General features: G+C 42.0%; 1 protein-coding gene across 4 annotated transcripts in view; it reads right to left on the bottom strand.

Annotated features, from left to right (window-relative positions):
• Positions 1-21,031, bottom strand: part of LOC144679016 (F-actin-uncapping protein LRRC16A-like) — a 431,407-nt gene that overhangs the window by 297,771 nt on the left and 112,605 nt on the right. For all 4 annotated transcript variants that reach the window (XM_078539233.1, XM_078539234.1, XM_078539236.1 and 1 more), the window contains exon 4: positions 14,245-14,304. In XM_078539233.1, coding sequence (XP_078395359.1) covers positions 14,245-14,304 — 60 coding nt within the window. The remainder of the gene's footprint in view (positions 1-14,244; positions 14,305-21,031) is intronic.

The following is a 21,031-nucleotide window of genomic DNA, read 5'->3' as shown; positions in this document are numbered from 1 at the left end:
TGCAGAGGTTACAGTTTGAAATTGTTTCACTCAATGTTGAGTCCAAAGGTTGTAAAATGTCTCATCAAAAGATGAGGCGCTTTTCCTCAAGCTCACGCTGAGCTTCACTGAGCACCGCAGGAAGCAGTGGGGTCAGTATAAGAGGAAGGTGCAGAATTAAAATGACAGGCAACTGGAAGCTCAGGGCCACACTTGCGGACTGAACAGAACCATTCCACAAAGCTGTCACCCAGGTAGTGTTTGGCCTCTTCAATATAAAATGGACCACATTGTGGGCAACATATACAGTATACTAAACTGAAAGTACACATAAATCATTGTTTTACCTGGAAGGAGTGTTTGTAGCCTTGGATGGTGAGGAGATGGAGGTGAAAGGAGAAGGTGGGTTTGGTGGTGGCGTCAAGCCGCAGGTGGCAGAAATGGTGGAGGATGATCCATTGAATACGGGGGATAGTGAGGTCAAAATTTAGGAAAAAGAGAACCCTATCCTGTTTCTGGGAGGGAGGGGAATAGGGAGAGCAAAAGTGATGCTAATAAGATGGACATGGTCAAGGGTTCTGGCAATCATTATGGGAGTAATTCTTGATTGAGGAAAAAGAAAAAGATATCAAAAGTGCTGTTATGGAAGGTTTCATCATCAGAACATTTGTAACAGAGACAGAAAAACTGGGAGAATGGAATGGAGTCTTTGCAGGGTGTAGGGTGTGAGGAAGTGTAGCTGAAATAGCTATAGGAATCAGTGGGCTTACAGTGAATATCCGTTGACAGGCCAATGCCAGAAATGAAGACAGAAAAGTCAAGAAAGGGAAGATAAGAAAGGAAAGGTTGGAAATGGACCATGTGGAGATGAGAGAAGAGGAGAAATTGAAAGCAAAGATGAAAGTTTCTAATTCAGGGCAAGAACAGAAACTGCATCAATAAAGTCAATGGGCAAGAAAGAGGTGAAGAGAGTGTCCAAGTAGCACTGGAAGAGGAATGTTCCACACATTCCACAAAAAGGAGGGTATAACCAGGAAGCATGCCATTACCCATGTTTAACTCCGCTCACTCACCACAAATAAAGTTGCTCAATGCAAGAACAAGGTCAGGTGGGCAGAGGGTGGTGGTGATGGATGGAGACTGATTTGGCTTCTGTTCAAGGAAGTGCACAGCTCTTAAGACTGTCCTGGTGGGGGATGGAGGTGTAATAGCAAATGCCTCTGCTCAATCATATAAATCTGTGGAGAGATCCACCCATCTTTACAATAATATTTCTTACAGCTGTCCTTTATTCGATCCAGATGAACGCTACTCCAGTGACTCACGAGTCCTGGAGTGGGTCTTGCACCCATGCCTTCAACTTTGAGATTTTTGCACTTCTCCAAATTTGGCACATTTGGCATTCCTGATTTTACCTGTTCCATCATTAGCAACCATGCCTTCATCTGCCTTGGCTCTAATCTCTGGAACTCAGTCCCTAAATCTATCTGCCTCTCCCTCCTTCTTTAAATGCGCTCCTTATAAACTACTTCTTTAATCAAGCTATTAGTCTCCCGTCTCAATATCTCATGTAGCTCAATGACAAATTTTGTTTGATAATGCTCCTGTTGGGCAGCTTGGAACTTTTAATACCTTCAAAGGTATTTTAACTTCAGTGGTGGGCAAGATTTTAGAAACAATTATTCGGGATAGAATTAGTAGTCACAATTAGTAGTCACATGGGAAAATATGGGTTGATAAGGAAGAGTCAGCTTGGATTTCTAAAGGGAAAAATCATGTTTAACTAACTTGCTGGAGTTTTCTGAAGAGGTAACAGAAAAGGTCAATCAGGGTGATGCTGTTGCTGTGGTGTACATGGACTTTCAAAAGGTGTTTGATACAGTGCCACAGAACAGACTTCTGAGAATAGTTTTTTTTCTGAGAATAGTTATTGCTCATGGAATAAAAGGGACAGTGGCAACGTGGATACAAAATTGACTGAAAAATAGGAAGCGGAAAGTAATGGTCAATGGATATTTTTCAGGCTGGAGGAAGATTTGTAGCGGAGTTCCCCTGGGTCAGTAATGGGGCCCTTGCTTTTCCTGATATATATTTATGATCTAGATCTTGCTGTGCAGGGGGCAATTTCAAAGTTTGCGGATGATACAAAACTTGGAAGCATTGTGAACTGTGAGGAGGACTGTGTAGAACTTCAGAAAGACATCGGCAAGTTGGTGGAGTGGGCAGATAGGTGGCAGGTGAAATTCAATGTGAAGAAGTGTGAGATGATGCATTTTTGTAGGAGGAACATGGACAGACAATATAAATTAAGGGGTGAAATTTTGAAGGGGGTGCAGGAGCAGAAAGGCCTGGGTGTATATATGCATAGATCATTGAAGGTGGCAGGACAGGTGGAGAGGGTAGTTAATAAAGCATATAGTATCCTGGGCTTTATTAATAGAGGCATAGAGTACAAGAGCAATGAGATTATGCTGAATTTATATAAGACACTTGTTAGACCTCAGCTGGAGTATTGTGTACAGCTCTGTGCTCCACATTATAGGAAGGATGTGAACATATTGGAGAGAGTGCAGAAGAGGTTTACAAGAATGATTCCAGGGATGAGAAACTTCAGCTGAGAGTAAATTGGAGAAGTTGGGACTGTTCTCCTTGGAGAGAAGGCGGCTGAGAGATGATTTGATAGAGAGGTTCAAAATCATGAGGGGGCTGGACAGAGTAGATAGGGAGAAGCTGTTCCCACTCGTAAAAGGATCAAAAACGAGAAAACTTAAAGTGATTTGCAAAAGAAGCAAATGTGACATGAGGAAAAACTTTTTCACACAACCAGTGGTTCGAGTCTGGAATACACTGCCTGGAAGTGTGGTGGAGGCAGGTTCAATCGGGGTATTCAAGAGGGCATTAGATGATTTTTTGAATTGAACCAATGTGCAAGGGTATGGGGAAAAGGCACTAGGTCATAATGCTCATTTGGAGAGCCGTTGCAGACACGATAGGCTGAATGGCCTCCTTCTGTGCCATTAAAATTCTGTGATTCTGTGATATAAATGAGCGCTACTGTTGTAAATTTGAAGATCACATGTACAATAATATAATCATTATCATGAATTCAGAATGGGTAGCTCTTGCCCAATCATTCTCCTAGACTTCTTTTGAGAAAATGACAGTCCCGTTGAAGTACATTAAGTGCTACAAAATTTTACATCCAGACTTCCAAAAGATATTTGGCAAAGTTACACATGCAATAATTTTAGTGGAAAATACCTTAAATATACTCAACCAAACAAGCAACTGCATTTCACATGTATATTTACTTGTCAGTTACCAAAACACTTGCACACTCTTGCTTTTCATCACACCATGTTGCCAATAATTTCACAAAAATTAACAACTTACATTTATATAGCACATTTAGCGTAATAAAACGTTCCAAGGTGTTTCAACAGGGTATCATAAAACAAAATATAACACTCAGACACATAAGGAGATTTTGACCTGGATTTTGCAGTCAGCGGTGAAGTGACAGCATTCACCACTGACTGTACATAGAAATACCTGGTTCACTGGCTGCAGCCAAAACTTCCTCTGCTTATTGCAGCACAACTTATCATAAGGACAAACAGCAAAGTCTTCCAGTGTGGCACATTACCAGTGAAATCACGCCCGCTGGTGATGTCACAAGCTGAAGACATGCTCTCTTGAGCTCAGTCTTCAACAGAGACAGACAGCAGACCCAGAGAGAGAAACACAATGGGATTGAGGCATAGACAGACAGACAGAGAGAGACAGACAGACAGACAGACAGACAGAGACAGACAGACAAACAGAGACAGACAGACAGAGACAGACAGACAGAGACAGACAGACAGAGACAGACAGACAGAGACACACACAAACACAGTGGGACAGAGGGGCTGAAACATCAGACCCAAGGGCGAGAGAGAGGAAGGGAGCGAGAGGGAGACACACAGACAGAGACACAGACAGTGATAGAGAGGCCCAAAGATAGAAAAGACTACAAGCTAAAGCCCTTGCCACTCAGACTCCAGGAGCCTCATCCCTCACACCAACCAGCCCCTCACAGTTCCTTTAAACAAAGTCTTGGCAAGACTTAAAATCCAGGGTTAAATCTCTGCGCTGCTGCATTTGGAGAGTTGACAGGCATAGGAAAGCACTGTGTTGTTGACAATTCTCTCTGGCTCCTGGCTTTGCCTATGCCTCCCATCTGCCGGGGTCTGTCCCTCAGGTATCAACGCCATTCTTCTTTCTCCTTTTTCAACTTCACCACCCTGACCACTACACCCCAGCTCATCCTACCCTTTAGTCCTGCCGATGTCTGAAACAGCATCTGACATAAAACCGATGGAAGGGGAAAAGCATAATGAAACTGCCAGGAAACAAATAGCCGATCCCAAGCTCCTGGCTGACAGTGGGAATGGGCGAGAGCTGCTTCCTTGGCTGCATTGCAACGGTCAAGAAAATATTTCTGAGAATTGCATAGGAACCATAATAATACCTATTACATGTGGATGTATCGACTATATGATCAATTTTTATTCCCACATGAAAAGGAAAATCAGTTTGTTTCATAATTTAATAGTGCAGGATCTTCTGAACAAGCTCTGTGCCTGCTAATATCAGCCTTAAGAAAATAGGCATGAAAATCATTGTAACTGGTTGGCAATCAGGCTAAATTCCAAGTCCCTGCTGTTTCACAAAGAGGTCCAGTGAGACCACCAGCACACGCTCCTCTGGAGGCACTACCACAACTTCCTGTTTTGGTGCAAGTACCACAATTAAGAAAGGAAGATCTGGGCCATCATGTCAGATAACCAAAGGTTTAGTCAAACAGGTAGGTTTTAAGAAGTGTCTTAGAGCAGGAAAGTGAGGTAGAGAGAGACAGATGTTGGCAGGTGATTCCAGAAATTAGGGTCTAGGCAAATGAAGATACAGCCACCAATGGTGGAGTAATTATAATCAGAAATACACAAGAGGCCGGAATTAAAGGAGCACAGATAGCTCGGTGTGTTGCGGAGCTGGAGGAAATTACAGAAATGGGTTGGGGGTTGGGTGGGGGAGGGGGGGGGGGGGGGCGTTGGTGGCAAGGCCATGGAGGTATTTGAAAACAAAGATAACAATTGTTTTTTTAAAAAATTATTTTACAGGATATGAGTATCGCTGGCTAGGCCAGCATTTATTGCCCATTTTCAATTGCCCTTGAGAAGGTGGTGCTGAGCCGCCTTCTTGACCATCTGCCACCCATGTGGTGTAGGTACGCCCACAGTGCTGTTAGGGAGGGAGTCCCAGGATTTTGACCCAGCGACAATAAAAGAACAGCGATATATTTCCAAGTCAGGATAGTGTGTGGCTTGGAGTGGAACTTCCAGATGGTGATGTTCCCACCTGTCTGCTGACCTTGTCCTTCTTGGTGGTAGAGGTTGCGGGTTTGGAAAGTGCTGTCCAAGGATCCTTGGTAAGTTGCTGCAGTGCCTCTTGTAGATGGTACACTGCTGCCACTGTGCGTCGGTGATGGAGGAAGTGAATGTTAAAGGTGATGGATGGGGTGCCACTCAAGTGGGCTAATTTGTTCTGGGTGGTGTCAAGCATCTTGAGTGTTGTTGGAGCTGCATTCATTCCAGGCAAGTGGAGAGCATTCCATCACACTTCTGACTTGTGCCTTGTAGATGGTGGACAGCTTCGGGGAGTCAGGAGGTGAGTTACTAAATGCAGAATTCCCAGCCTCTGACCTACTCTTAGAGCCACAGTATTTATGTGGCTGGTCCAGTTCAGCTTCTGGTAAATGGTAACTCCAGAATGTTGGTACCGGACTTGGTAATGCTAAGGAGAGATGGCTGGATTTTCTCTTGTTGGAGATGGTCACTGCCTGGCACTTGTGTGGCACTAATGTTACTTGCCATTTGGCAGCCCAAGCCTGAATGTTGTCCAGGTCTTGCTGCACATGGGCATGGACTGCTTCGGTATCTGACAAGTCACGAATGGTGCTGAACATTGTGCAATCATCAGCGAACGTGCCCACTTCTGACCTTATGATAGAAGGAAGGCCATTAAAATGCCTTAAAATCAAGACATTGCATGACCAGGAGCCAATGTAGATCAGAGAGCACAGGGGTGATGAAAGGGGCTTGGTGCAAGTTAAGAAACTGGCTGCAGAGATTTGGATGACCTCAAGTTTATGGAATGTGGAAAAACACCATAAGCATGTTTGAATAGTCAAGTCTAGATGTGACAAATTTGATGAGCTGATGAGCTGAGACAGGGGTGAGGTCAGGAGATGTTGCAAAGGTGGAAATAGGCAGTTTAAGTGATGGGGTGAATGTGTGGTCTGAATCTCATCTCGGTTAAATATGACACCAAGGTTCCAATTCAGTCTCAGACTGTTGCCTGGGAGAGGAATGGGGTCTGTAGCTAGAGAACGTGGTTTGGAGCGGTGACTGAAAACGATGACTTCAGAGTCTCCAATACTTAATTGGAGAAAATTTCTGCTTACCCAGTATTGGGCGTTGGATAAGCAGTCTGACAATTTAGCAACAGTGGAGGAGTCTAGAAAAGTAGTGGTATGGTAGAGCTGGGTGCTTTCAGTGTACATGTGAAAACTAGAGCTATGCTTTTGGATAATGTTGCCAAGGGTTAGCATGTAGATGAGAAATAAAGGAAGGCCATGGATAGGTACTTGGGGGATACCAGAGGTAATGGAGCGGGAAAGAAGCTATTGATTAATTATATAGATAAGAATGAAGCCAGGTGAGAACAGTACCATCCAGCTGTACAACAGTGGAGAGATATTTGAGAAGGATGGTGTGGTTAACTGTGTCACAGGCTGCAAACAAGTCAAGAAGGATGAGATGGGATAGTTTACCTTTGTCACAATCACTTCGGGTGTCATTTGTGACTTTGATAAGAGTGGCTTTGTACAGTGGCAGGAGTGGAAACTTGATTGGAGTGGTTAAAACATGGAATTCCAGGAAAGATGGGCACAGATTTGGGAGGCAACTTCTTAGACCATAAGACATAGGAGCAGAAATTAGGCCAATCGGCCCATCGAGTCTGCTCCACCATTCAATCATGGCTGATAAGTTTCTCAACCCCATTCTCCCGCCTTCTCCCCGTAACCTTTGATCCCCTTACCAATCAAGAACCTATCTATCTCAGTCTTAAATACACTCAATGACCTGGCCTCCGCAGCCTTCTGTGGCAATGAATTCCATAGATTCACCACTCTCTGACTAAAGAAGTTTCTCCTCATCTCTGTTCTAAAAGGTCTTCCCTTTACTCTGAGGCTGTGCCCTCGGGTCCTAGTCTCTCCTACTAATGGAAACATCTTCCCCACGTCCACTCTATCCAGGCCTTTCAGTATTCTGTAAGTTTCAATCAGATCCCCCCTTATCCTTCTAAACTCCATCGAGTATAGACCCATAGTCCTCAAACGTTCCTCATATGTTAAGCCTTTCATTCCTGGGATCATTCTTGTGAACCTCCTCTGGACCCTCTCCAGGGCCAGCACATATTTCCTGAGATACGGGGCCCAAAATTGCTCACAATATTCTAAACGTGGTCTGACCAGAGCCTTATAAAGCCTCAGCAGCACATCCCTGCTTTTATATTCTAGTCCTCTCGAAATAAATGCCAACGTTGCATTTGCCTTCCTAACTAACGACTCAACCTGCAAGTTAACCTTAAGAGAATCCTGGACTAGGACTCCCAAGTCACTTTGTACTCCAGATTTCTGAATTCTCTCCCCATTTAGAAAATAGTCCATGCCTCTATTCTTCCTACCAAAGTGCATGACCTCACACTTCCCCACGTTGTATTCCATCTGCCACTTCTTTGCCCATTCTCCTAATCTGTCCAAATCCTTCTGCAGCCTCCCCGCCTCCTCAATACTTCCTGTCCCTCCACCTATCCTTGTATCATCTGCAAACTTAGCCAGGATGCCCTCAGTTCCTTCATCTAGATCATTAATGTATAAAGTGAAAAGTTGTGGTCCCAACACTGCACCCTGTGGAACTCCACTTGTCACCGGCCGCCATCCTGAGAAGGACCCCCTTATCCCCATTCTCTGCCTCCTGCCAGACAGCCAATCTTCTATCCATGCTAGTACCTTGCCTCTAACACCACGGGCTCTTATCTTACTGAGCAGCCTCCTGTGTTACATCATTCATTTTGTAACTAACCTAAAAAGTATTTGGAGTATTTATGTAATATAAATAAATTGCTCATGGCATTGCCAACAGTCAGTTGACTTCTATGTATACAAACACACACAAAGTAACTGAGGAGCTGAGAATCACTCTTCAGAAATTCACTTCACAAAACCATCTTGGGGTCTGAGCCTGCAACTGTACTGTGATGGCTGACATGGCAAAATTGAATAAGGTTATTTCAAAAGGGAATTGGAAGGGCACTTGAAGCAATAAACTTGCAGGAGTATGAGGATAGAGAGAGTGTGTTTGTTTGTGTGTGTGTGTGTGTGGTGTGTGTGTGTGTGTGTGTGGAGGGGGCGGTGGGACGGGACTAACTAAATTGCTCTACAGAGACCAACATGGTCTTGATGGGTCGAAAGGCCTCCTTCTGTGCCGTATGACTCTATGGCTCCGTTAAAACAAGTATTTTATAATGGCAAATGCAGACACAAAATGTAACTAAGTATTGTGTCAGCAATGTAATGGACAGCAAGTGTAGGTCCTATGCAAGAGCTTTTAATACACAAGCCAGTTACCAATGGCATTGCTCAACGTCAAAAGATCATTGCATATGAAACAAACTTAGGTGCTGATGAAATCAGGAGATGCTGTAAAAACACACTCCACAGACCACATTGTAGCCAAAGACCATATCCAAATCCTCAAAGTTGGCAGAAAATTTAAAATGGGAAATGTTGACATAGCAACTTACAATGGTACTAACAAGAAAATGCAATGAAAAATCTTGTCAACAGTAAAGTCTGTGGAAGAAACTGCATACCTTGCCCAAGGCTTCTCTAATAAACTGCACACATGCCTGTTGATGACGCCTAATCCAGTTTTCAACTATTTGCATTTCATGAACTTTTTGACAATAGAATATTTAGCAGAATGTGTCAAGGGACCAGCCAGTGAAATATCAGGGTTAAAGGGGGCAGAGATCCTTTTAAGAAAGAGACTATTACAAATGGTCTTCAAGGACTTTTAAAATGCGCTCACGTGTCATGTGAATATGTGTACTGAGATCACATGCCCATTGACAGAGATGTTTTTCATTTTTATTTAATGATCAGTATTGCAATTAGTCATATCTGGATTCCTGGTTAACCACATGTGGGTTCATGGTTAACATACTGGACAAAATGATTGTGGCAAACTGGATATGCAACCAAGGCAGAGCAGCAATCAACAAACACAACAGTTGAACTGTATAGCCAGAAAAGTAGAATGAAAGTCAAAGTTTAATCATAATCAAACTGTACAGTGCTTTGATGAGATCTCGACTTGAGTACAATATTTAGTTCTGGTCTGAGTAATAAGAAATGTCTGGGAACTTAGGCTTTTCACGCTTGAAAAGGTACATCCAAAATGACTTTGCAGGTAAAAGATAGTGAACTAAATGCCAAAATCGCGTGCTTAAATTGCACAATTGTGTGTCTCAGAAGTGACTGCTACCAACTGAGACAACCGAATGTTGATTTAGGGACATTGCAATAAAGATGTTACTCATTCAGTGATGGATGCCATTGAGTAATTGCAGTATAGTTTTATATCTACCTAGTTATTTAAAGGCATTTAGGACACGCTTGAGTTTGAGGCAGCAACAGCCAACCCTGTTTCCTTGCAGGTTCTATGTCCAACATATCTCCATCTGGGGACGGGGAAAACCACCTCAGACAGCACAAGTATAGCATCAAGCTGTTTAAACACAATAAAGTTCCAAATAATCATGCTTCTTCTAGGAGGCCATTTAGCCCACAGTGCCTGTGCCAGCCCTTTAATACAGCTATCTTATTAGTGTCACTCCTCTGCTCTTTCCCCATGCAGGGCACGTTATTAATGAAAGCTGAAAATAAGGAAGCATTCAAATCAACCCATACAATTGACCCAATGCTGGATCAGATATAATTTCTGTACCAATAACTCTGTTAATTTGTACCTTCCAGGAACAGTGCATCTTGGAAACTAAGAGCTGTTCAAGCTCTTAAAACATTAAAATAATTGCTCTAATGAAAGTGCTGGAAGATTCTTTGGTTTTCTTTTATTATTAAAAAATGAAGTTAGTAAATAATCTTGCATGATAGAAGCAGATTCATTATATTAGCTGGGCAGTTTATTTTGAGCAAAAAACAAGAACAAGCACACTCCTGTGAATCTCATTAAATTCTGATGCTACTTTAGTTGGGTTTTTATACAACAGTGCTGTAATAAAGACATTACTTCCACTGGGTATAACTGTCTGAACCAATTTTTTTTCACATCATATTTGATTGTAAAGGTGGAGATTATAAAAATGATCTCAACTGCAATGCACAGTGTATTTTTTTCACTTTAAGGCTATAAAACTTTAACAATCGCTTTCCTCGCTGCAGGAAATAATATGGTTTCTGAAAACTTTCAATCTGCAAGGATAGTTCCAGATATCAAAGCTAAAGCCTGTTAGGCAGCCATGGGGTGGAATTAGAGAACTGAATAAATTTTCCCCCTAATGATATTTATGCTGATGTCCCAAATATCTTAGAGTTGTTAAAATGATTTAAAATTCTTTATATTAAGAGTGAAGGGGGGGGGGGTTTGAAGCGTGGAATGGAGGAAAAGCCCAGAATAAAATAAAACCGTTGTGATTCAGAAATAGCTTTTTTGTTCGTGTCTGCTGAGCTATTTAAAAATGTCCTTTTTCTCCCCTTCTTGACAATTTGCTCTCTTCTCCACTCCTGAAGGCACCACCTTACCAAACGAGTTACATGGTACCCTTACTGCTGCACAGGATTGCAGCTTATATTATAGGCCTTGAGCCTATAACTTCTGACAAAGATACCATTAGGCTAAGCTGACACTCCCTATGCCCATATTGAGTATGCTAATGATGAAGGATGGACAATTGGAGAGTATTAGGATAAAGAAATTTAATGATGGATTTACATGGACGACAGAGAGGTTTAAATTGTACCTCTAACCACAAGAGGAGTGCTTTATTATAATTTTTCACCTTGGAGACACACAAGTTGGCCTTTGGAATGGTCTACCTGCTCCAAGGATTGATATTCAATTTATTTCACTGTTAAAATTTAGAACCAGTTGTTTGCATAATCAATCAGTGCAGCATCATGACTTTCATTTTATTTATAGCATGGAGCAACTGCCTCCTACAGGAAATAGCATTTATTTTTATTGATTCATCAGTCAAGATTCCTGGTAAATTACAGTTATAACCTGGTAATTGATAAATGAATCACAATTCATTTTTAAACTGATAGAAGGTAAAGATCATGCCTTGTGAGGTACAGTATTTGAAATATATAGCTACAGAATACTTCACAACTGTAATATAGATGATTAATGCCACTTTGAAACATGTTTACAAGCAAGCAAAGTGGCAAAAAATAAATATCAAAGCCATTTACTTTTTGACTGAATGGGGATTGAAGTTCACATTTGGCAAAGAGAGCTCCACATCACTGCAATGCAGATATTCCTACTTAAAGCAGTGTGAAGATCGATGTTATTTTTAGAATTTTTGGGAATATGGTGGCATTTTGTGAGGGAGGGAGGGTGGGAGAGTGAGTGAGTGTCAGCGAGCGACAGTGAGTGTCAGCGAGCGACAGTGAGTGTCAGCGAGCGACAGTGAGTGTCAGCGAGCGACAGTGAGTGTCAGCGAGCGACAGTGAGTGTCAGCGAGCGACAGTGAGTGTCAGCGAGCGACAGTGAGTGTAATTAAACTGGGAGAAGGCTAATAAAGACAGCTTGTCTGTGGGAGCAGAGAGATGAAAGGTAAAGGTGATAAATACATGCATTTGTAATGGGAAGCTATGGTGAAGTTGAAGGCACAAGTAAATAGGTTGGGTTTGAAATTTGTATTATAAGATAAGTAGGAACTCTTCTTTTCAGCTGTTAAGTTTCAGCTGTTAAGTTTCAAAGGGAGTTTAGAATTGACAAGGGACTTTTAAGACTTACATAGGTAAACAGGGAAGGTTACTAAATTTTATTTTACCTGAAAGTGGAGACAATAGGAAGACATGAAAGATTTTTATATTCTGGAAAAAATTGAGTTCAAAGAGGTGCTTAGAACAATGGAGTCTAAGATCAAGGGGAAAAGGATATTTAAGGAAAGATGTTTAGTTGAGTTGTGTTGGCTGTATAGGGGAGATGTCCTGAGACCAGCTCTGTGCTGAGAAAAGTTGCGAATTTTGAAGCAGCCATTCAGTTTCAAGCCAGAAAAGTCTGTTTTCAGGAAGCAGTCTGTTTCTGAACTTCCTTTGGTCCCACAGCAGAGTGGAAGAGAGTGAGGTGTCGTGTGGTATACTTTATTAAAGTAACAGCAGTTTTTGCCTTGGGTAATACTACTGGATTTTTATGGTTAAAAAATCTGTAAGGAAGTTGTTGCCAAGTAGTTTAGTTGTGTGTTTTGGCAAAGTGGGTGTTTTGGGTGGAATGGACTATTTTCTAAATGGGGAGAGAATTCAGAAATCTGGAGTACAAAGGGACTTGGGAGTCCTAGTCCAGGATTCTCTTAAGGTTAACTTGCAGGTTGAGTCGGTAGTTAGGAAGGCAAATGCAATGTTGGCATTTATTTCGAGAGGACTAGAATATAAAAGCAGGGATGCGCTGCTGAGGCTTTATAAGGCTCTGGTCAGACCACGTTTAGAATATTGTGAGCAATTTTGGGCCCCGTATCTCAGGAAATATGTGCTGGCCCTGGAGAGGGTCCAGAGGAGGTTCACAAGAATGATCCCAGGAATGAAAGGCTTAACATATGAGGAACGTTTGAGGACTATGGGTCTATACTCGATGGAGTTTAGAAGGATAAGGGGGGATCTGATTGAAACTTACAGAATACTGAAAGGCCTGGATAGAGTGGACGTGGGGAAGATGTTTCCATTAGTAGGAGAGACTAGGACCCGAGGGCACAGCCTCAGAGTAAAGGGAAGACCTTTTAGAACAGAGATGAGGAGAAACTTCTTTAGTCAGAGAGTGGTGAATCTATGGAATTCATTGCCACAGAAGGCTGCGGAGGCCAGGTCATTGAGTGTATTTAAGACTGAGATAGATAGGTTCTTGATTGGTAAGGGGATCAAAGGTTATGGGAAGAAGGCAGGAGAATGGGGTTGAGAAACCTATCAGCCATGATTGAATGGTGGAGCAGACTCGATGGGCCGATTGGCCTAATTTCTGCTCCTATGTCTTATGGTCTTATGTTTTAACTGTGTAATTTTCATCTTGTGTGCTAAAGCTTTTTTTTCTTCTCGTCAATAAATCTTTTAATTTTAAAATCCTAAAAGTGTTACTGGGATTCTATGTTTCTGGGGTCAGTAGTTTTCCCCGCATTTTCAAAATACAAAAAAAGCGTTATGATCAGTAAGATAAGTTTCCCTCTACGATTTGGCTTGCTCAGAGAATAACATTGGCTGCAGTCATAACAACGGCAAAGCATGGGTCTTTCAGTAATGGTTCAATGCCCCAAATGAGAGGCCCTCAATCCAGGCCACAATAGTACCCAAGGCAGTTGGTTGCTTTTCACTGATGAAAAGTGGGCGAAACAGCAGGCAAGTTACTCCATTATTCTCCTAATAAAGAAACACTACTCCCTAGCAGTCAGTTTGATTTGTTAACTGAAACCAAGTTCCTGGGCCACTACGTAGATGTAAAATGTGTTGCGATCCTCAAAGACAAGGGAAATTGTATTTGGAAATTTAAGGCTTAACTCAACAAAATATAGGTTGGCAGAAATTAAATTCTGCAGATTCTGGAAATCGGAAATAAAAATGAAAAACGTTGGAAATGCTCAGCAAGTCAGGCAAGCAAGCAGATACAAGTATTGCTGTTTCCTGAAGACCAGAAAGAAAATTATATGTAGGCATTTTATTTGTCACCAAGAAACAGGTACAAGTTTCACTTAGATTTCTTTATGTTCTCTTTCTCTAATTCAACAAGCTTTTCCCATTCAAAAATTGCTTCAACTCTATATGTCATTCAAATAGATTACTTAGAACATTAACATCCTTGAAATTACAAGGTCTCGGCTGATTTCTAAGAGCTACTGATACGAGATCAGTAGAATGAAACTCACCTGTCCAGGCTTACAGCAATTTATTCCTTGAATCTCCAGATAGTTGAAAGTGAGTTCCAACTGCAAAACAAGAGGAAGCAGGGAAAGAAAACAGAGATAAGATTATTGCATTGCATATTAACAATTAACAGTTTATAGATCATTTAAAATTTTGTGGGCAAACAGATAACACGCAAAGTTCAAAAATTGCAATCTTTCTATTGAGAAGTACACAAATAATTCAAACACATATTACATTATATTATGTATATGACTGTGCATCTTTCAACACTTGGTTCATAAAGAAATATGGCGGGACAGGTGGCGTGCCAACTGCAATACTTCCAAGTTGCAGACATTATGAGGTATCAAGGAGTAGGAAAATTACCAGGAACTGTGTTCCATAAGTTATGTCCCTTAGGTTAAACAGAACTTAAGTGTTAATCAATGGTCAGGGACAGGAGGGTGTGACTGTGAGAAAGGCAGGAAATCCATGGGGATCTAGAATTTAGTGATGAAGGAGCCTCAGCCCTCAACTTCGACAAACAAGTATGAAGTACTTGCTACCTGTGTGGATCGTCAAACTGCCCACAGCGCCATGGTGCCGAGAAGCCATTGAATTAGGGGGAGTGAAAAGGATACTGTAGTGACCAGGAACAGTGTAGTCAGGGGGATAGATACAGTTCTCTGCATTCATGAGCGGGAATTTCAAAAGTTGTGTTGCCTGCCCGGTACCAAGGTTAAGGACATCCCTTCGCGGCTGGAGATGAACTTGGAGCAAGGAGGAGGAGGAGGATTCAGTTGTCCAAGCCCATGGAGCAACCAACGGCATAGGCAAACCAGAAATGATATTCTGCTGAGGGAACTTGGGAGTTTGGAACCAAAATTTTAAAAAACCTCAAAGGTAACAAACTTGGACTGTTACCTCAGCCATGCGCTAACTAACATGGGGTCAAAGAGTGGTGTGGAAAGGAGGAGCAGCTTCGATTTATGGGGCACTGGCACAAGTACAGGGTAAAGAGGGAGCTCACCCATTAACATGGACACCACTTACATCTGGCTGGGATCAGTGTGCTGGCAAATCATATAACAAGGACTGTGGACAGGGCTTTGAACTTAAACTGGGGCAGGTGGGGGGTGTGGTGTTTGGGGAAGTCATGTGAAGGAAGACGTAAAATATAGAGATAAAGGTCAAGCCAATACAGCACTGTAACAATTTTGGTAAAGACAAGCAGAGTAAAGCAGGAAGGACAGAGAGTTTGACAGGAATCATGCATCAGCAAAAATGGGCCATGCAAAAATAAGTATCACAGAATGGCTGCAGCATAAGAGGCGGCCACTTGGCCCTTCATGTCCATGCTGGTTCTCTGATGGTGCAATTCACCTAGTGCCACTCATGGCCTTCTCACTGTAGCTAATAAACCAATTCCTTCTTGAATGCCTCTATTGAACCTGCCTCCACCACACTCTCAAGCGGTGCATTCCAGGTCCCAATGACTTGTTGCATGAAAAAGATTTTCCTCATGACTCAATTGCTTCACTTGCCAATTACCTGAATGCTATTCCCTCTTGTTCTTGATCCATCTACCAATTGGACAGTTTTTCCCTATCTACTCTGTCCAAACCCCACATGATTTTCAATATCTCTATCAAATCTCCTCTTAACCGTCTCTTCTCCAAGGAAAACAGTCCCAACCTCTCCAGTCTATCTACTTAACTGAAGATCCTCATCCCTGGAACCATTTTTTGTGAATCTTTACTGCAGCATCTTTAATGCCTTCACATTTTTCTGAATGTGTGGCACACAGAACTGGAAGCAATACTCCACTTGAGGACAAACCAGTAGACTACACAAACCTCCATATGTTCCTATTAATAAAACCTAGGATGTTGTATGCTTTATTAGCCAATCTCTCAACTTGTCCTGCCACCTTCAATGACTTATGCACATACACACCTAGGTCCCTCTGTTCTTGCACACCCTTTAGAATTGTACCCTTTGTTTTATATTGTCGCTCCATGTTCTTCATTCCAAAATGAGTCATTTCACACTCCATGGCAAGATGTGACTAGTGGAGTCCCACAGGGATCTTTGCTGGGGCCTCAACTTCTTACAATTTACATCAATGACTTACTTGAGGGAAGCGAAGGCATTGTGAAGAAGACAAAGGGTTCACAGATGGATATTGGTAAGTTGAGTGAGTGGGCAAAAATCTGGCAGATGGAGTATAATGTGGAAAAATGTGAAGTTGTTCACTTGGCAAAAGCAGATTATTACTTAAATGGAGAATGACTGCAGAATTCTGAGGTGCAGAGAGATCTTGTTGTTCTCGTGCATACATCACGAATGTTAGTATGCAGGTACAGCGTGTAATCAAGAAGGCTAATGGATGCTATCCTTTATTATGAGAAGAATTGAACTTAAAAGTTAAGATGTTATGCTTCAGTGATACAGGGCATTGCTGAGGCCAAATCTCAAATGCTGTGCAGTTTTGGTCTCCTTATTTAAGGATGTAAATGTGTTGGAGGCAGTTCAGAGGAGGTTTACCAGCTTGATACCTGGAATGAGTGGGTTGTCTCATGAGGAAAGGTTGGACAGACTGGGTTTGTTTCACTGGGGTTTAGAAGAGTGAGGGGCGACATGATTGAAGTCGATAAAGATCCTGAATGGTCTTGACAAGGTGGACGTGGAAAGGATGTTTCCTCTAGTGGGTGAATCCACAACTAGGTGGCACTGTTTTAAAATTAGGGGTCACCGTTATAGGACAGAGATGAGGAAAAATCTTTTCTCAAGGGTTGTACGACTTTGGAACACTCTGCCTCAGAAAGCAGTGGAAGCGGGGTCACTGAATATTTAAGGCAGAGGTAGATTGAATCCCTTGCCTAACAAGAATTAAAGTTATCGGGAGTAAATGGAAATGTAGAACTCAAAACACAAACAGATCAGCCATGATCTTATTGAATGGCAGAGTAGGCTTGAAGAGCCGAATGACCTACTTCCACTCCTATTTCGTATGTTTGTATGTTCTTGGTATTAAATCTCATCTGCCACTTGTTGGCCCATTCCATCAAGCTCCCTATTCCACCAACCTCTCTATGTCCTTTTTAAGTTTTACACCATCGTCGTCATTCACAATGCTTTCAAGTTGAGTGTCATCCGCAAATTTTGAAATTGTGCCCTGTATGCCAAGACCTAGGTTATTTATAAATATCAGGAAGAGAAGGAGTTCTCTCACCGATCCCTGGGGAACTTCACTACAAACCTGGCAACTAACATATAAGGGAATCAAAGTCCTCGATAAACATCTAAATAGTAAAACGAGGAGTGGGGCAAGTGGTGACCAAAAAGTGTATTTACACATGGACGCAGGGGGCACAGCTGAGGAATTAAAAAAATACCCTGCATCTGTCTTTAGCAAGGAAAAGGATGGTACCCAGGTCACAGTGAAAGGGGAGGCGATTAATACACTAGAAAGATTTAAAATTGATAAGGAGGTGGTATTGGATAGGCTGTCTGTACTTAAAGTTGAGAAGGCACCAGAACCAGATGAGATGCATCCAAGGGTACTGAGCAAAGTGAGAGTGGAAATTGCAGAGGCATTGGCCATAAGTTTCCAGTATTCCTTTGAATCAAAGATGGTGCCGGAGCACTCGAGAATTGCAAATAGCAATTTGTAACTTTCTTATATAAATGAACAATTACTGAATTGAGAGAACTTTGAAAAATAATTATTAATACAAGGCACTGGCCATAATTTTTCAATCTTAGACTCGGGAGTGGTACCAGAGGGCTGGAGAATTGTAATTGTTACACTCTTGTTCAAAAAAGGGTGTAAAGATAAGTCCAGCAGTTACAAGTCAGTCAGTTTAACTTCAGCGGTGGGGAAACTTCTAGATAATTCTGGGCAAAATAAATAGTCACAGGGACAAATGAGGGTTAATTGTGGAAAGTCAGCATGGATTCCTTAAGGGAAAATCACATTTCCTTAACTTGGGAGTTTTTTGAAGAGGTAACAGAGAGGGTTGATGAGGGCAATGTTGCTGATGTGGTGTACATGGACATCCAAAGACATTTGATAAGTTGCCGCACAACAGACTTGTGAGCAAAGTTACAACTCGTGAGATAAATGGGACAGTAGCAACTTGGATACAAAATTGGCTGACTGACAGGAAACAGGGAGCAGTTGTTAATGGCTGTTTTTCGGACCGGAGGAAGCTATGTAGTGGTGTTCCCCAGGGGTCAGTGTTGGGCCGCTTCCTCTTCCTGATATATATTAATGGCCTTCACCCTGGTGTACAGGGCACAATTTCAAAATTTATGGATGATACAAAATTAGGAAGCATCGTGAACTACGAGGAGTGTCACAAACATGTAGTTGACTGGGTGACCGCTTTGCAGAACACCTTCGGTCTGTCCGCAAGCATTACCCAGACCTCCCTGTCGCTTGCCATTTCAACACTCAACCCTGCTCTCATGCCCACATGTCCGTCCTTGGCTTGCTGCATTGTTCCAGTGAAGCTCAATGCAAACTGGAGGAACAGCACCTCATCTTCCGACTAGGCACTTTACAGCCTTCCGGGTTGAATATTGAGTCAACAATTTTAGATCATGAACTCTCTCCTCCATCCCCACCCCCTTTCCAATTTCCCCCCTCCTTTTTGATTTTTCCAATAATTTCTATAGATTTTTCTTTTCCTACCTACTTCCATTATTTTTAAGTGTATTTCCATTCATTGTTTTATCTCTACCTTTTAGCCTATTTCAATCCCTTCCCCCCCACCCCACACCCACTAGGGCTATCTGTACCTTGCTTGTCCTGCTTTCTACCCTTAATTAGCACATTCCTTTAGATAATATCACCACCTTCAACACCTCTTTGTCCTTTTGTCTGTGACATCTTTTAGTTATCTCCACATATCACTGACCCTCTATCCAGCTCTTCTCGTCCCTTCCCCCCCCCCCCCCCCCCCACCCCTCCACCCCCCAAAACCAGCTTACTTAGTTCTGTTGAAGGGTCATTCAGACTCAAAACGTTAACTGTGCTCCTATCCGCAGATGCTGCCAGACCTGCTGAGTTTTTCCAGGTATTTTTGTTTTTGTTATGTAGTTGAGATATTATACACTTTGTAATAAAAAAGCTAATTTTCCTTTTTAAATGGGCATGACAAGCCTTAAAGTTGGCTGCCAAAACTGATCTGACCTTTTTTCAACTGCAAAGTTGTCAACCTTCCAGAAGACTCCAAGTGGAATACAAGCAGACATACCCAGTAATGAAAAGGCTTTTGAAATTCAATGAGTCCTCAAACAGACAATGGCTTTCCCAGGAGGTGTGAATAGCTTTCCTATCTCCTCACACCTGGGAGATTAGGAACCATTCAAGTCAATGGCTGATTAAAAACACTAATTAGCTCGACTAAAAAGACAATAGATGGGACTATGCCCCAGGCGAACCTAATACTCAACATGGGAGCATGATTTGACAGTTTGAGAAGGCAGCCATTTTATATTTTGCAACTGTATAAAGACAACCTGCGAACAGCCATTTTGTGTGCAGAGTCCCAGGAAGAATTCTGAGCTACAACTTCAGAAGGGTTCTTGGTTGAGGGGGGACAAAGAGAAAGGCTTTTTTAAAAAAAGAAATCAACTGTTGTTTCTACTGAAAAAGTCTAGGCAACCTACAAGTGCTACAACTGCAGTACTGTTGAGGAATAGGAAACCTTTCTGCCAAAATCTGCTGACCAGCTGAATTCACCTGAGAAAGGCAAACACCAACTGGTCGACTGTAGAAGCCAACGCAGCTGCTGATAAAACCTCAAGTTTCAACACCTTCACTTTAGAAAGAAAGGAACTTGAGAGCAATGGCCCCGCAATGATATCTCAAAGACTGATTTGAAATCTGATCTTCAAGTATTTTTTCATTTTTTACCTGCTTTAATCTTTGTATCTGCATTTCAGTTAGTAACTTTGTCACTTTTACTTAAATAACTTTCAACACTAGTTTCTGCAATAAACTAACCTTTTATCTTGTTTAAGACTAAAGCTTGTCTGCTGGGTTAATTTTAAATTGCACCGCTCATAAATTAGGAGACCACATATACATGTACAAATTCTTAGCTCATAGGCCACTTTAAGGAAGCACCTTATGTACGGTCATGTCAGGGGGATAATATCGAACTTCAGAAGGACACAGGCAAGTTGGTGGAATGGGTGGACAAGTGGCAGATGAAGTTCAATGCAGAGAAGTGTGAAGTGATTCATTTAAGTAGGAAGAACACGGAAAGACATAAAATAAAGGATACAATTCTAAAGGGAGCAAAGGGACCTAGGTCTACCTGTGCAGAAGGAGTTTAAGGTTGGCAGGTCATGTGGGGAGAGTGGTTAATAAAGCATAAAATATCCTAGGTTGCATTCATAGGGGCATATAGTTCAAGGACAAGGGGATTATGTTGAACTTGTATAAAATGCTGTTTCAGCCTCAGCTAGAATATTGCGTCCAGTTCTGGGTGCCGTTCATTTGGAAGGTATTGTGAAGGCATTAGAGAAGAGTGCAGAAAAGATTCGTAAGAATGGTTCCAGGGATGAGGAACCTCAGCCACAAGGATAGATTAGAGAAGTTTCCCTTGGAAAAGAAAAGGCTGAGAGGAGCTTTGATAAAGGTATTCAAATTTAACCTTGCCAACCTCAGATTCCAAATTATCTGACCCAGATCCATTCTTAGGCCACTGTGGTTGGTGTTCCCCCAGTTAATTATTCTATCTCTGGGCTGTTACCTGTCCTTTTCCCTTGTCAATCTAAACCTTATTATAC

Source organism: Cetorhinus maximus, chromosome 3 (assembly GCF_964194155.1).
Source record: "Cetorhinus maximus chromosome 3, sCetMax3.hap1.1, whole genome shotgun sequence".
NCBI lineage: Eukaryota > Metazoa > Chordata > Chondrichthyes > Lamniformes > Cetorhinidae > Cetorhinus > Cetorhinus maximus.
This window is presented reverse-complemented; position numbering and strand designations above follow the sequence as displayed.